Genomic DNA, 14,887 nt, shown 5'->3' on the forward strand with positions numbered 1-14,887 from the left:
CGCATTATTCCGTACCAAGTACGGCTAGAAGCTACCGAGTAATTTAATATAGAATTATAAAACAGTCAACTGTATCGCGATTAACGGAGCACGAACGAAGAAAGGCCTGCATCGACCATGTTTCCTCTCCAGAAACTTTTAAACCTCCCGACTCCCTCCTCTCCCCTCTTCCTGCCACACCGAGAATTTCCCTTCCCCCCACCCCCCGTTATTCTAATAATTCCTGCCTCCCTCTAACCCTCAACAAGAAACAAGAAAACATATTGTAATCTATTGTAGATTGTTGTAGATAAATTATACGGTTTGACCGTACATTGTTACTTTTTGTCGACAATATAAAATACACAGATATATAAGTAAGCCTTTCTCTGGTTTGCATATTCCCCCCTGCTCAATCTAATAACAATCTAAATCATTTAATTTCTTCTCCTTCCTTCCTTCCTTCCTTCCTTATTTTTAATCTAAACTATTTTCTATTAATCTCGCCTTTTCACCCAGTCTGTTCTATTTAATCCGAACAAGTTGCAGAACTTTTTCAAGGTAGCACCAAGTCTAAAATTGTTCTCGTTTCAATTGCTTTTATTCCGCGCTTATATACGCTTATATACCGCGCATCGACGCTTACAAAATAATTATATACAGCTAGGAGAAGAAACTGGTTCGTTTCAGAGCGAAGTAATTGTCGGCATGCTCGGAGATCCCACCACGTCTATTATATCCGCTTTCACTTCCGGCTCGGTTTTTGGTAGCAGCGCTGGAGGTATCGTCAGTGTCTGAAAATTGTGTTTTAGTATATATTTTCATCAAGAATTTGATCGACGGCTTTGAAATGTTACCTTTCCAGGAGCGAGAGCTTCGTACTGATGCCTCAACGATTGCAACTCGTAATCACAAGTTGACAGAGCGCTTCTGAGCTCGTAATGTAAAACAATGTCGCTTCTAAGTTCATTGAATTGTTGACAAATCTGTTCCGTGGGCGGTGGATTCAATTCTAAAGAAAAATCGCATTAGTATTGGCTCGAAAATAATCAAGATACGTTGAACAGGAAAATCGTCAACTCCTAACCTAATCTCAATTCATTGAGCATTTGCTCGATACCCTTCATTTTCTTCTGACCTAAGCTGCTTGGCAACTTTATTCTCTGAGAACGAAGCGAAACGCCGCTATTCTTAAAATCCGGGAACTTGATGCCAGCCGATTCGACGGTCTGAAAATAAAGATACAAATTGTATTATCCGCGTGATTCGTTCTGGCGTAAAGACGTTACGATCAATTATTTACATGAGAAGTATCGGTCTTGTTTGGTCTATTTCTAGAGGAAGCTCCGCTCTTCTTTGTAGGTTTCCTTTCATTCTTCCTTGGATCGGCTTGATGATCGGCAGCAGTTATCAGCTTCTGTAAATCTTGCGTTTTCCTGTCCCTTTCCTTCTTTCGCTGCTCAATCTTTCTTAATTCGGCCAGTAACATTTGCTCCTCTTCTACTTGTTCCGGTGTTCTTTCAAACAATTTTTTTAACTGTTCTTTCCTACGCTTCTCATGCTCTGCGTCAAATACATACACCTTATCGCTATGAGACTTTGCTTTCGTAAGAGCAGCGCATACTTGATAATACCTAAACGATTGAAAAAAACATATATACATATATATGAATATACATTAGTAAGTGTACAACAAACACGAATAAAAAGATATACAATATTTCCTCGCCTCTCTTTCAAATCCTCCACGGATCTAGCAGGAAACTTGGTACGATCCCATCTGTCTTTTATTATTATAAACCTCAGATCGAATCTTCTGCATAGATCGAAGAGGTGATCCGTTTCTGCTCTGGTCCACCCATTTGTTACTAAATGTTGAACGTATTCTGCGTTAGTGTAGGTAGGGATAGGAACCTTCTTATTGAATTTAGCAAAGGGATATTCCTTCCCAGCGTCAGCAACTCGTCTCCAATGGTGGAAAACTGCTCCGTCGGTTCTCGCAGGATTAGTAAAAGGTGTCCACTTCCATGGTCTAACCTTTTTCATACCGAGCTTGGCCCTGACCTGTTTGTATCCTTTCGCTGTGTCCGTCGGAAACAGCGGTGGCACATCGTTGTTGTCCTTGCACAACAATGCAAACACCTCACGGTGCATACCCTCTGGTCGTTTTGGTACTTTGTACTCATATTTCTTCCGGTTTTTTTTCTCGGCTCCGATAATCGACTCTTTCGTGAGCTCGCTGGTTGTCGGCACTTCGATGTCCAATATATCGCGTACGTCAGCCATTCTTCCTAATATTCACTAGCTCCGTTTATGGTTCGTCTACATCTGTCGTTTTGAGGTTACGAATGCTACCGAATGCTACCCAGCTGCCAGAGAAGATACGAGATACGAGAGTGAGTGCTGGTGAGTGCTCACGCTAGGGGGTTCCAGCGTTCCGACTTTTGCGACATCGCCTTTTTAGCATGGAACAGAACCATGTCTACGTTTTTTAGCATGGAATAGAACCATGTCTGAACATGCCAAAATTATTCAAACAACGTTATTTGAAGGTCCGAATAAGAAAAGTACATGAATTTCATTTTATATAAAGCATAACACATTTTTTGGACTTGTAATTAATATTCGATACTCACGATTTTGAACATCTAGTTTAGATTACATAGTAAGCTACTCCTTCTAACGTCCCCAAACAACTCAATTAATTTTCGAACAATTTTAAATTTCCCCTCACACAAGTACTAAATTCATCATATTATTCTTGTAATCTGATGGTAGTGTCGTTTAATAAATACAGTTTAATAAGGCATCCATGCCCGTGCGGGCATCCGGACGCCCGGCGGGCATTCGGGATTACCTGATTCAAACACTTTGTAAAATTTGCATTCTGAAGTCGGTCATTTCGTATGCAACGATCTACTATAAAACATCGTTGAAACATTTGCTTAAAAACACATTCAAAGTAGAATTCTGTCCAGCTTGCTTTCTATTAAAAGAAATACTTGGATAAAGCAAAGTTTGCTAAAGAACTTCTCATGGCAACGCGTTCCTTCGACAATTCTAACAGAAGAAAAATCAGGAACAAGTCGTTTAAATAGTAGATAAAAGCCAGAGGTAAAAATGTAAAACACAAGGGTACCGTTCAGTCCATTCAACTTGTACATTTCCGGTGTGTCTTTGCCAGGGAATTAGTTAATAATGATTAAAACAAGATGGATAAATCGGTGTGCGCCGTCAGGGCTGTTCTCGGCGAGAGCGATGCCGGCACGTGGATCAATACCGAAGAGGGTGAAGGCAGCCGCCTCTCCACCGTCCGCGAGTAGCAGTATGCTCGCGCCGCGGGTACGCGCCGCACGCTCTACGCCCGAGCCTTCGTATTCAGTTCGCCAGGGAACAGGAATTCGAACGGAAGCGGCGATATCGTTCGCGCGTTCCTCCCTAGCTTGGCCTGATCTCCGGTTTTCGAGCGGTTGGCCCTCGCGCTCCTTCCGGTTCGACAGGACTCACCCTTCCCGACCGCGAAAGGATGTCACCTGCCTGCGATCCGCTCCGAATCTTCGAGGTGTCTCTCTCTCTCTCTCTCTCTCTCTCTCTCTCTCTCTCTCTCTCTCTCTCTCTCTCTCTCTCTCTCTCTCTGTCTCTCTCTCTCTCTCTCTCTCTCTCTCTCTCTCTCTCTCTCTCTCTCTCTCTCTCTCTCTCTCTCTGTTGCTTGCGCGTTCAACTTTCTCGGTGTTTGACCCCCGTTCGCCACCACTCTCGAAAACCCTTTCTCCTTCTCCGACACCTGTCACGATGTTCCCATGGAGGAACGCACCCTGGCCCTTCGCCCCCATCTCATCTGTTGCTCCGGACTTATGCTAATGACTGCGCTGGAAACGTCTTAGCAACAGTCTCTCTGTATACGATCTCCGACTCGCTCGCGTTGTTTCCGGTTCGTTTCTTCGCTCGTTCGAGCAATGAGCGCAGGGGAATTGGCGTGTCTCTTGATTCAGATTCGTGCGGGGTCGTCGGCTGTTTGATAGCGCGACACCGCGCCGCGCCGGAACGGCATCAGAATCGCGTCGATGTGTTCGAATTGTTCGTAATGTGTGTCCTAACACGTTCGCTGCGCTAAAATTCACTAAAATATATATATATACATAGGTCTAAGTCTAAGTCGACAACAGTCCAAAGTCGGACAACAATTGTGGCTGCGAGAAAAAACAAATTCCCAGCCAGTCCCAGTCCTGTTGCCAGGTCTCGCATGCGTTTCAACCCTCTCGTTTCTTGTTGGCTTCCATGCAGCCGAGGATTCTGTGTTCGTGGGGAAGGTGAATGGTCGTTCGCGCGGCTTAGAACGTTGGAGGTCCCGGTGGCCAGTGATCAAGATCCGTCGCCGTTGTTTCGATCAGTGCACCGATCCAGCGACGATGCAGACCGCCTGATCGAGGATCGCGACCCCGAATTGCGAGAGCCAAAGGAACGCGGCCGTGGGGCGTTCGAGTTTGCCATTCTGTGAATCATAGGGTGAGTATCGGCCTTCCTGTCTTGTCCCTATATTTTGTCTTGTCCCTGTCGACATATTAGGCGAAATTCCGGCGAACGTTTCGTTGGGCGGCAAACAATTCCGAAAATCATGCGAGTCATCGTTTTGAATGAAACTGTGCGAGATTCGAAACACAGAGTCCATAAAATTATTTTATTTTCAATCCGACGAGACTCGGAAGGCAATAAATTAATTTCTACTTACTTCCTGTTTTGCCGAGTTGCTGCAGACAGCGTTGATTTTACAGAAGGATCCAAGGTATTTATTTTCAATTGGTAACACTCTGAAGGCAACGAATTAGCTTTTACTTACCTCTTGTTTTTCTTAAGTCTATTGGACTGGGGCTGATTCGGTTAAAAGTTTTTCAGTTTCTCGTCTTGTTCCTTATTTGCGATCGTCGATTCGATTTTTGTCTGCTGTGGATCTCGTAAAGTTTCTCGTAAAAGTTCAATTGAAAACACACAAGACTGGAGTCGCAGACACTTGAGATGACAACGTTGAACAGAAAAATGGAGCACTTGGGAATGCTTGTTAACGCGTTTTGCAGTTCCGTGTGTCTCGTATATGGGTCACGGTGCTCTTAAATTGAAGATTAATAAGTTTCAAAAGATCTACAAGTAAAAGCAAAATTAATCTGGAAAGTTGCTTGAAACTGGTCGAATGTCACAATACAGTTACTGTCTCTTTCTTCTTATTCGAACGTGTCAAGGATGTTTGTATCGGATAAATGTTGGAGAGTAAAATGATGCTCTCGAGAGCAAAATGCTAATTAGCTGTACGTCGGCCATGCTGGTTTTTAATTGAAAGTTAATAAGTTATGCGAACGGGGACAACACGTAGAAGTAAAATTATCCTGCAAAAGTTGTTTGAAACTGGTGTAATGGTGGTCGCTGTATTGCTTCGAAACGTGGTCATTGTTCCATCATTGTTAATGAGGCTTTTAAGCGGACGTGCCTGGTTTTTTTTCAGATAAAAATTCCTGAAAGTCACATTTCTTGTGACAGCAATCCGTTAGCAATTTTTCACGTTTCCCTAAACATATATCGGAGAGTCTAATTTGTGGGGCACTGCAGCTCGACTTCGATGGATGAACAAATTGGCATACTTTATTGGTACGCGCGTATTTGAACGGAAGGCGTTAAGGGTAGGTGAATCGTGCGGCCGCTCGTCCGCGAGAACACTCGAACTAACAAGATCAAATGATCTGCTCGCAGCAGTTTGTGCGCGTCGCGCTCCATGAATCGCGAATTACGCTGCTTCGGACAACGATCAACCGGCTACCTCGATAATGAAAAACGTTAACGCGAACGTTAATCGCGGCTCTTCCACGCGTTCTCTCCGAGGTTCGTGAGAACCGTGAGATATAACTGGTCGGCACCGGTTTCGAGCAGTTTCAACACATTATTCGGTATCCGATGATCGTCGCGTGCGAGTGGTTTTCATCGACGAACCCAAGATTTTTCGCGACGTGACCGTCTGCGTTTGCGACATCTGGCGAACGATGGTCCTCCACTGGCGATAACGCGTCGGCTCGCGGTCTGCGAGAACATTGATAAAACGTAACCAGCAAACGTTCTTTCAGAGAACGTAAGGGAACATCAACGATATGCGTGTAAATGTTCGCGGACTATCAATTAATCTATTTGCTTGGCACGCGCGTCGCTGTTTGCCGATTACTTTCGCAACACGATAGAAGAGTTTGGAAGACTAGGTTTCCATTTCACTGTGTCGTCGCTCGCTTTTCTTTGAAATCGACTCACAGGTTAGACCTGGGAAACCTAGTTCCTCGACCTCTCGGATTTCTTGGCCCAAGACGCGGCCGCGTTGCGTCTAACGAAATCCGCGATGCAGAGATCCGATCTCCGGAGTCGTGTAATCTGTCGCGATTCTGTATGTTGCCGGGGCACGTGTTGCGTGGAAAATTTACGACAGCCGCGAGCAATAAGCGCTCCTGCACCCGAGAGTATTTTCGATTGCCCTTGGGAGCAACGATGTAGGGCGAGCGACGTTAACATCGCACACGGTGAAACGAGGAATTACCGGAGTTCTGCGACACCGACACTTGTCTGGGTTCTTCGTAGTAATGGACATAGATGACGAACGTTCCCGTTCCTTTGGAATTGCTCCGAAGAGCGACCGTTCGAGAAAGGGGACATCAAAGTTGTACGAAACAATGGAGGACTCTTTGGGTTCGGCAAAGACGGTCGCGGAGGTGGATACAGACATGGAGAACGAGGGCTCTTGGCTCGGGGAATACACGAAATTGTCCCTAAGAGCAACGGTTTAGCGAGTGGACAAAATGGTGACGGCAGAAGGCTATGTAGAGCTCTCTTTCTCTCTTTTTGATCGCAAGGGGGGCTCTTTGTAGACTTGCTTCCATTTTCCTAGATTTTCGAGCTGGAACAATGCCCTGCCGTAAACGCAACAATCAACCCGCCATCTCCCGCCATTGCACAACGTAACCGCCTTTGCAGAATATTTCTATTGCGAGGTAACATCGGTACATCAAAGATCATCGTACAACAACGCACAGGACGACGATCGGCCGATTGCCAGCCATCGTAGATAAACCGTCACGTGTCCGGCGGACCGGTCACCGCGATAACGATAATACAGATCGTCGATCATCGTTAACGCAATCACGCGATTATCGTGGAGTACGTAACGCCGGTGCCACAGGGTCGGTGCCGAGAAATTTCCGCTTGAAAGCTTCCGCGCGGGAACGGAAAACTTTTCGGAGCGGTTTGACAGCGATTGGCAGGGTATGGCAGGGATCCAGGCCGAAAATCTTCGATCCGCAGAAGGCAACCGAAAAAGGAGCAAACAACCAAGAAATACTATAAGGGAAACCGAAGAAACATCGCGGTAGAGGAAACGAGAGAGGAATACGATGGTAAAAGCTTCATCGACGAAAAACCAAAAATAAGGAATTTCACCTCGATCGTTTCTTTTCCATTCGCTATTCTTCTCTAACGTTCGGAACGCTACAAAGAACGTACCAGCTGTTCTGTAACTGTGACTCTGCAGACCCGATTTGCAGACTTGGTTTACTCGGTGCGCAGCGCTCGGACAGCGTTTGACAGCACCCGCTGTGAGCACACGGTGCGTGTCCAGCAGCGCTGATCGACTGCCACCAATCACGAAGACCTTCGGATAGCAAACACGACTGTGTCAGCCGGTGGTAAACAGTCGATCGGCGGTGATCGTGCTGCTTAGACGTTCGCGAACAACAGCGCGACCGGTGTCACCTTCGATACAACAGCGCTGCACCGAGCATTTTTGCGCTGCGCGTGTGTCTGCCAGGTTGCTTACCAGTTAGACGACTGCAACAAGTGTTATCGTCGAGAAGACGGTTCGGCATGGGGACCGTTTGGTAGAGCTCTGCCTAGGGGAAAACTACTCTGCTTGTTGACGACGTCGCGAGATTTTCACCACGGAGATCGAGGAACGACGACATGAACAAGTACAATACAATAGCATTATATTCAGCATTTTGTTAAATCGTTGCTGGTATCTGTGCGACGTGCGAGGTTTGTTCGTCATCTTGGCTGGATGACAAGTAGTTTGATCGTGGCCAGGCTTTTGTCGGTTTTCGCGCGGCTACAATCGGATGTTGATCCGATGGGCTCGCTGGGCTTTGATCCTTGATTTACGGAGCTCCGAAACTGACTATTTTATGTTGTCTTGGAAGAGGAAGAAGAGCGTGTACGTATTGCGTGGTTGTACGCGTCGCGCTTCTGTGCATGTAACGAGCAGTGTATGCAGCGAACGCAATTATTATTAATTATAATCGGAAGACCATTTCGATTAGAGACAAGCGGAGCAGAAATCTAGCAGCGTGACACGTCGCAGGCTGCCCACGATTTGCATCGAACGCGACACACGCATAAGTGCGATGCAAATGTTCCGCGACCCTGGCGTGAACTCGCGGTTCGTCTCTTCCTCCCTCGATTATTCACGATCCGTTCGGAAAAATCGCGCAATCTATGCGAACGTAGCGATCCAAACAAATTTCTCGAAACGTCTTTTGTCTCCGAAAGAACGAATAATCCAGATACGACCCGGTTAGTCGAACGAATTACAAATAGAGAATCGATAAAGATGATGTGTCGGCGATACGATTTATATTACTATCGGTGAACTTTATTCCATGGCTCAACACGGCAAACATAAAACTTCTTATCGGCATTCGTCCGCTTCTTATCTTTGTCGTCGCTGTATCGGTTGTGAAACTTGTGTGCTCCCTTTCGTTTGACGTAGAACCGGAAGTTCTCCGGTGCGTCTGCAACCTTCCCGTGGTGCGAATTTCGCGGGAATTTGCCCGATGGTTCCGGACACGCAATGAAAGTCGAAGATACGGGACAAAGAGAAAAGTTGCAAGAGATACGAGTATCACCGGGCAGTATAAGGAGCGAAACACAATGCAGAGTGTAAATGTTTTTCGAGGCGAAGAAAGCACGTTGATCAAATGGATGCCGATTACATTGTTGGCACTCGAGCGATACGGCTGAATGGCCCATATAGAATATGGTACGATTAGAAGATGCGTTCACAAAGTAGAGAAACGCTGGAGCATGTGGATACATATACTTTATGCTTTATACTTTATAGTTTATATGTACCGATTAACGATCGCCGCGGGCTGTCTTCGTGGCACACAGAAATTTTCAACGGATTCATGGATCATTACGAGACCGGCAATCTCGCGCGCGTCCGAACAATCGTGTTCCATCGATCAATCCCGCGATGAATCACGCGTCGCAATTACGCGCGCGTTGATAAGTATGCTAATGCGATTCCCTGGTCGCAGCTGACCGAGAGCCTGGCCCGACTCTTAGCGTATCCAGACCCTGGGAAATCATTCTTCTAGGCGTTGTCGATCGAACACGCAAAGAAGATTAGCCTGGCCGCGGCCGTGAAGCATAAGCCGGAGCATCCGAGAGCCTAATCAACCGGAGGATCGATGGATCCTCCTGAACGAGTGAACACCGGAAGCGTGTCGAGGTCGGACTTGATTTCGCGGGGTTCGCGAGAAACTTGATCCACGAGCAAAAGCATTTAATTTGCGATTGAATTTCCAGTTAATTGCGATCAATCGTTATAATACGCGCCCGTGATTATGAAAGACAAAATTTCGAGCAATTGTTCTCTCGGCTTATCGCGTAGTAGATTGAGTTTATTGTAATTATTAGACTGTGGATTTTTCTCGTTTCTGTCAGAAATGCATCAAATGCACAGCATACGTATAACGATCGATCAAAACCACTTTAACCAGACAAGTAATTTTAACGATCGAGCGATACCCTGTTCCTAGTGAAAGTATCATTTTGCAGAAGTCTTGTTCAAGCATATTCTCTACGAATCATTGAGAACCGATAACTGGCCTGGTGTCAGCGATCGAATCAATAAATCTCCGAAGATTAATCTTTATAATCGTAATCCAAGTTGAAAAATTAGAACTAACTCCACAACGGACACGGTCTGCTCGCGTCCAATTTTCAAATCGCGGATTCTAGCACCGTGGGGAACGATTTGCGTAACCGGTCGCGTTGCGACATTCCACTCGCGGCTCGCCAACGCGAGAATAATTCCGTCGTTGGCGTCCGATTTTCCTCGGGAATGTCGTTTGCGGAATTATGTTAAGTAACCTAAAGCCAGCCAGATAGTCCTGCGCCGCGGCCGATTACGTTTAACTCGCCGATCTTCCGTCCTCGTGGAAATCTCGCAGATTTCCGCCATCGTCAGCCGCCGCGAAACTGTTACCCCTAAAAAGTACCAACGAGATTGTTCGAGTTGGAAACGGAACGGTCATCGATCATCGTTGGACGCTATGCAACGGTGAGAGGCTGATGCCGCAACAGGACACGCAGTCGTCTCTTCGTTCATTATACTTTTACGTTTCAATTAGCAGCACCGCGCCGGTGTCCGAGGGGCAGTCGGTCGAACTGCAAAAAATTCAGTACCACAAGGACTTTTTCATTCCACGTTGTTGTCGCTCGTTAAACCACGTTGGCCGACCGCGTCGGCCTCCGAACATCGTTGCGAATTTCGCACGTGGAAACTCGCTAGTTCGTCCGAATTTGAACGCACCTGGCGACAGTTCGGCTAGAAGAGGAGATTCGGTTTTCGGTTCTATCGGTCTTCTATCGAAACGCGAGTTATTAAATCTCGACCTGGATGCAAATGTACGAAATCATCCAGTGCACAACAGAGCAGAACAGCCACCGTTCTCCCTCGCAAAATAAAATTGTCGTCCGCATCTTTTCGTATATCGGCGGACGCCCGGTGACCTCCGACAATTAAACAATTATCGTCTGTCTTCCCCTCGCTTATTACACCAGGCTGCACTTTGTGGACAGACAGCTAACAAGCGGATCGTTCATTATGTAAAACCGCGCACATAGGGAGCACACGGATAATCATAGCGGGTTAATTATCCAATTGACGGCTGGTAATCGTCGGTCGAGTTCGACGTAACGTCACGATCTTGACATTCCAGCGATTAGACCTTCGTTCACTGTTTTTCTCGATACCTGGATTTCTTAACGAAACAGTTTCCCGTTAGAGAAGCATACGGAACGTTAAATGCATGCGCCGAGGATACCAACAGGCGTGTGTTATTCCATTAGGCGAGGCTTCGATCTGTAAGCCTATCACAATTTGAACCCCGAAGAAAATTTGTCGAAGCTCGCAGAGGCAAAATTAGCTTTAATTTGTAAAAATCAGTTGAACCTTGTGAAAGTCGAGTCTTGAAGCTTTAAAACCAGCCTAGGTAGATAGCTCTGCGATTTTTTTTTCACGGAGATACCGACAATCCAGCGAGATGCGTGAACACATTCTTCAATGAATCCCGCGCGCTTGCATCAGATAACAAAATGCTTGTTATTTAATCTGCCTCTTTTACAATCGGATAGACTGCCAGATAAAAGGCATAAACATCCGATTACCTCTGGTTGCTGAAAAATGGGCTCGACACGGTTCTATTTGCACGGAGATTAATTTATCAGCGTACGAAATCGCGCGAGACGAATGTAGGGGCTCGTAAATAAAAAAAAAAGATTCGTTTCACCGAGTTGCAAAATCGCCTGGAAGATCACCGAGCGCGGGAGAACTAAGCCTGGATCAATTTTGCAAGTTCGAAGACTGTCGCCCGAACCGAGGCAACGAACCAGTCTTCGCGTATTCGCGCACGATTCGCTCGTCAATCGATCGAGCTCCCGAGGTTTTTCGCGAGATGGTTCGAGCTGCAACTTTCGCGGAGCTTGATTCGCATCTGTGGCGCACACATCGCGCCATTCTAGCACCGATCATTTCCTCGTCGATCACGCGTGGCGATATAAATCGCGGCTTCTCGCTTCGCCCCGCGCGTCCATCCGCGCTTCGAAACGATTATAAATTAGGTTTGAATTCGACGGAACGCCGCGCCGCGCGTCGCATCGCGTCGCGTCGTTCAGTTAGTTCCCTTGCTAATTGTTTCCTCGTTAGCGGCGTCAACTCGGCCATAAGCGTCTCTTTGTGCCTGCGGATGTCGCGCGTTTTCACGTGGCCCCGTTGTTCCGCAATAATCATCCGCCGGTTTCGCGTATCTCGAGGAATCTGAAAAACCCTCGAAGATTTACCCGAGCAGCTCCAGTCGGCGTTGACTCCGATCGGGGCGGTTTGCTACCTCGAGTCTCGAGACAGATTCGATTGCGCTCGACGCGGCGAGCATCAGTTGCGAGAACATGGTCGAGCTGGGTGCCACCTTGTGAGTATGCATTTTCGAGTCTTGCTCCTTTGTCTAATCTCTTTTACGGATTCTAACGCTTTAAAGGTCCCTAGGTCGTTCGTGGACCATCGAAACCGATCGCGCGGGTTTCTATAAACTGCCGTGTCGCAATGTTCATAAACGTCGAACCTGACCATGGACTTGAAGACACTCGGAGTCCTCTGGAACGTCGTTAGGCTCGCTTGGAAAAGTGGCGAGCCAAGTCTAACAGCTAAAACGGGTCCGGGGGCGATGGTAGTTAATGCCGGCGGCCACGCGCGGCTCGAACAAAGCGCTTCCTGTCGAGGAAGTTTAATTATAATAAAATCGCGTGCGCGTCGCCGCGTCGCCGCGCCGGGCGATCGCGAACGACCGTGCCGTGAATTATTTCGTGATCCCACGCGCGTTGCATCGCGTCGCCTCTTTTCTCGCGTGAAAGACGACGATTCGAGGAAGTCGTTTACGTTATCAGCCGAGTTCGGCCGGAATCGCAGATTCCTCGAGATTACGCGATCACTGCGAATAAAGTTCGCGACGCGGCAACAGCCAGGCTAAAGAAATCGCGGGAGAAGCCGTGAAAGGAGCCCACGGACAGGGAGAAAACGTTGAAACGTGTTGAAAAAAGAAATCGTCGAATCGTTGAAAATCGTGTGAAAGTTGATCGTACCGCGACGCGACGCGACGCGACGCGACGGTGCGGTGTTCCGCCGGTATCGAATCCTGCGCTTTTCGAGAACCAGACCTGTGTCACATTTTCAATTCGCCACGTTTCACCTGCTCGTTCGATTTATTTTTTAGACCGTGGATGCAGCCGGGTATCGGAGGCGGAGGTGGCGCGGCCCACGCAGGTGGGACAGGTGACGACGAGGCTCCGAAAGATCCCGGGGTTCGGATCACCCATCAGTCTTACACCGAGAAAGATTACGAAGGTACCGATGTTTCTTGAGCTTGCTTCGTTCCGGCAAATCGATCGGCTATCGAACCGCTTCGACGAAACTGCAATACTCGTACTTACTCAAAGTAGCTTTGGATCCGCGCGGAAGCGTCACACCATCTCGGCTTTTTTCTTTATTTTAGTTTTTCTTTGTTTCTTTTTCGAGGAAACGAATGCTGCGTGAAAGAAGGTTTTGCCGGGGCTTTGTCGCGCGAACCTCAAAGAGAAGATACACGAAGATATTTTTGCGTTCTTTTTATTTCACACAATGGCGGCGCGGCTACAGCGACGCGGCAGAGGAGTTCTCAGTCCTCCTCTTTGCACTTGTGTGCATAATTTTCTCGTTTCTTATTCAATTTTCTTGAAACTTGGAGTGGGTAGAGTCTGACGTGTATACTCTGACGGAGTGGTTAAAATTTTTGTAATACATCGAGAACTTTTATCCTTTGAAAGTACTACCGAGAATCGATGTTTCTTTCATGACAATATCCTCAGTTTCGATCGAACGTAAGAATACGTCGACTAAACATTTGGCACATTCGTCCGTTAATGAGAAATGTGAAAAGTTCTGCACCGTGAAAAGCTGAAGCTGCTTTTACGCCGACTGGCCTAACCCCTTAATGCTTGTGCGCGTGTAGGTCAATCGGATGGGAACACGGATCGGGCTTCGATGTTTGCGCACAGAAGGCAGGAGGCAGACGGTCGGTCCGCGCCGCGCCGCGCCGCCGGTGCTTCGAAAATCATTATTCCGTCCAAGTCGCGATGATCCTTGTCTCGGCCGTGCTGGTCCCGAGGTCACCTGTCCCGCCGCGATCTTGAAAACCGTCCCAGCGAAGCGAATCGATTCCACCTGAGCGCCAGGTAGATCCAGACATCGGACAGTGGACTGGATGTATTGTCCACTGCTGACCACCTATACATACATATGTACATATATCGATCGCATCTCGGTTGTCGATTCCCGCGATCGAGGTGCCAACCAAGTTCCATTCTGCCCTGTAATACCTTTTGACCTACGAATAATTACGAAACGAGCTACGCGATCGCTCAACCTCCTGTTCGACACGATCAAACACCGGAAAACGCTCGCCTAGAGTTCTAGAGTTCGAACCGCCGGAAAATCGTGGCTTAGCGATCCGGCGCGAGACGATTCCTATTATCGAGGATCGTACGAACCGATGGAACTTTGAGTCGCTCACGCGAGCCCTCTTTCATCTGCTTCCAGGTCACAGGGCGCACACCGTGTACGTGGGCGTGCATCTGCCTGGCGAGAGGAGACACCGTCGTCATCACAAGCATCATCATTCCCAGCGACAGTCGTACAACGCCGATAAGGAGAATGTCGACGAGAGGCCCAGTAAGTACTTGTCCGACCGACGCGACGGTCTTCGACATTTTCATCGGTCTTCCTTGGAACCTCGATCGTTTGTCTTCGTACTTTGGCTTCTTGGTCCTCCTCGATGACTTTTCCTTCGACTTTGTTCCCAGGTCTTCCTCCTTCGCTCGTCCCATCCCATTTTTCCCCCTTGATTATCTTCAAAGTTTCGATTATTTTTGCTTGCGCTTTGGTCCTCTAACATATCCAGCACAACTTAAATTACCAAAAAAGAAATCCTCGAATCTTGACAACCGTTAAGACCAGACAAGAATACCTCCCATCAAGTTAGTTACCGAATCGGCTATTGCAGTCAATAACTGATGA

At 47.4% G+C, this 14,887-nt stretch overlaps 2 protein-coding genes across 17 annotated transcripts in view; one reads left to right on the top strand and one right to left on the bottom strand.

Moving 5' to 3' along the window:
• Positions 1–584: 584 nt before the first annotated feature.
• On the bottom strand, positions 585–2,337 carry Dmap1 (DNA methyltransferase 1 associated protein 1). Its single transcript, XM_076802977.1, has 5 exons — positions 1,709–2,337; positions 1,283–1,613; positions 1,067–1,208; positions 837–991; positions 585–773 (listed from the first exon to the last, which is right to left on the bottom strand). Exons 1-5 carry the CDS (start codon positions 2,263–2,265, stop codon positions 666–668), a joined length of 1,293 nt encoding a protein of 430 aa, XP_076659092.1. The 5' UTR covers positions 2,266–2,337; the 3' UTR covers positions 585–665.
• A 769-nt stretch (positions 2,338–3,106) lies between these two features.
• Ndae1 (Na[+]-driven anion exchanger 1) overlaps positions 3,107–14,887 on the top strand; it is a 32,293-nt gene continuing 20,512 nt past the window's right edge. For 13 of the 16 annotated variants that reach the window (XR_013083670.1, XR_013083671.1, XM_076802912.1 and 10 more), the window contains exons 1-3: positions 12,214–12,251; positions 13,050–13,180; positions 14,411–14,542. Coding sequence is in view for 13 of the 16 variants with exons in the window: in XM_076802912.1 (XP_076659027.1) it covers positions 12,229–12,251; positions 13,050–13,180; positions 14,411–14,542 (286 nt within the window). In the remaining 3 variants the exon portion in view is untranslated. Of the gene's footprint in view, positions 3,542–4,263; positions 4,486–7,681; positions 7,968–12,213; positions 12,252–13,049; positions 13,181–14,410; positions 14,543–14,887 lie in introns of those variants that run through there. The other 3 variants (XM_076802901.1, XM_076802900.1, XM_076802911.1) reach the window with 3 other exon arrangements.

The sequence above is a fragment of the Halictus rubicundus genome, chromosome 17 (assembly GCF_050948215.1).
Source record: "Halictus rubicundus isolate RS-2024b chromosome 17, iyHalRubi1_principal, whole genome shotgun sequence".
Lineage (NCBI taxonomy): Eukaryota > Metazoa > Arthropoda > Insecta > Hymenoptera > Halictidae > Halictus > Halictus rubicundus.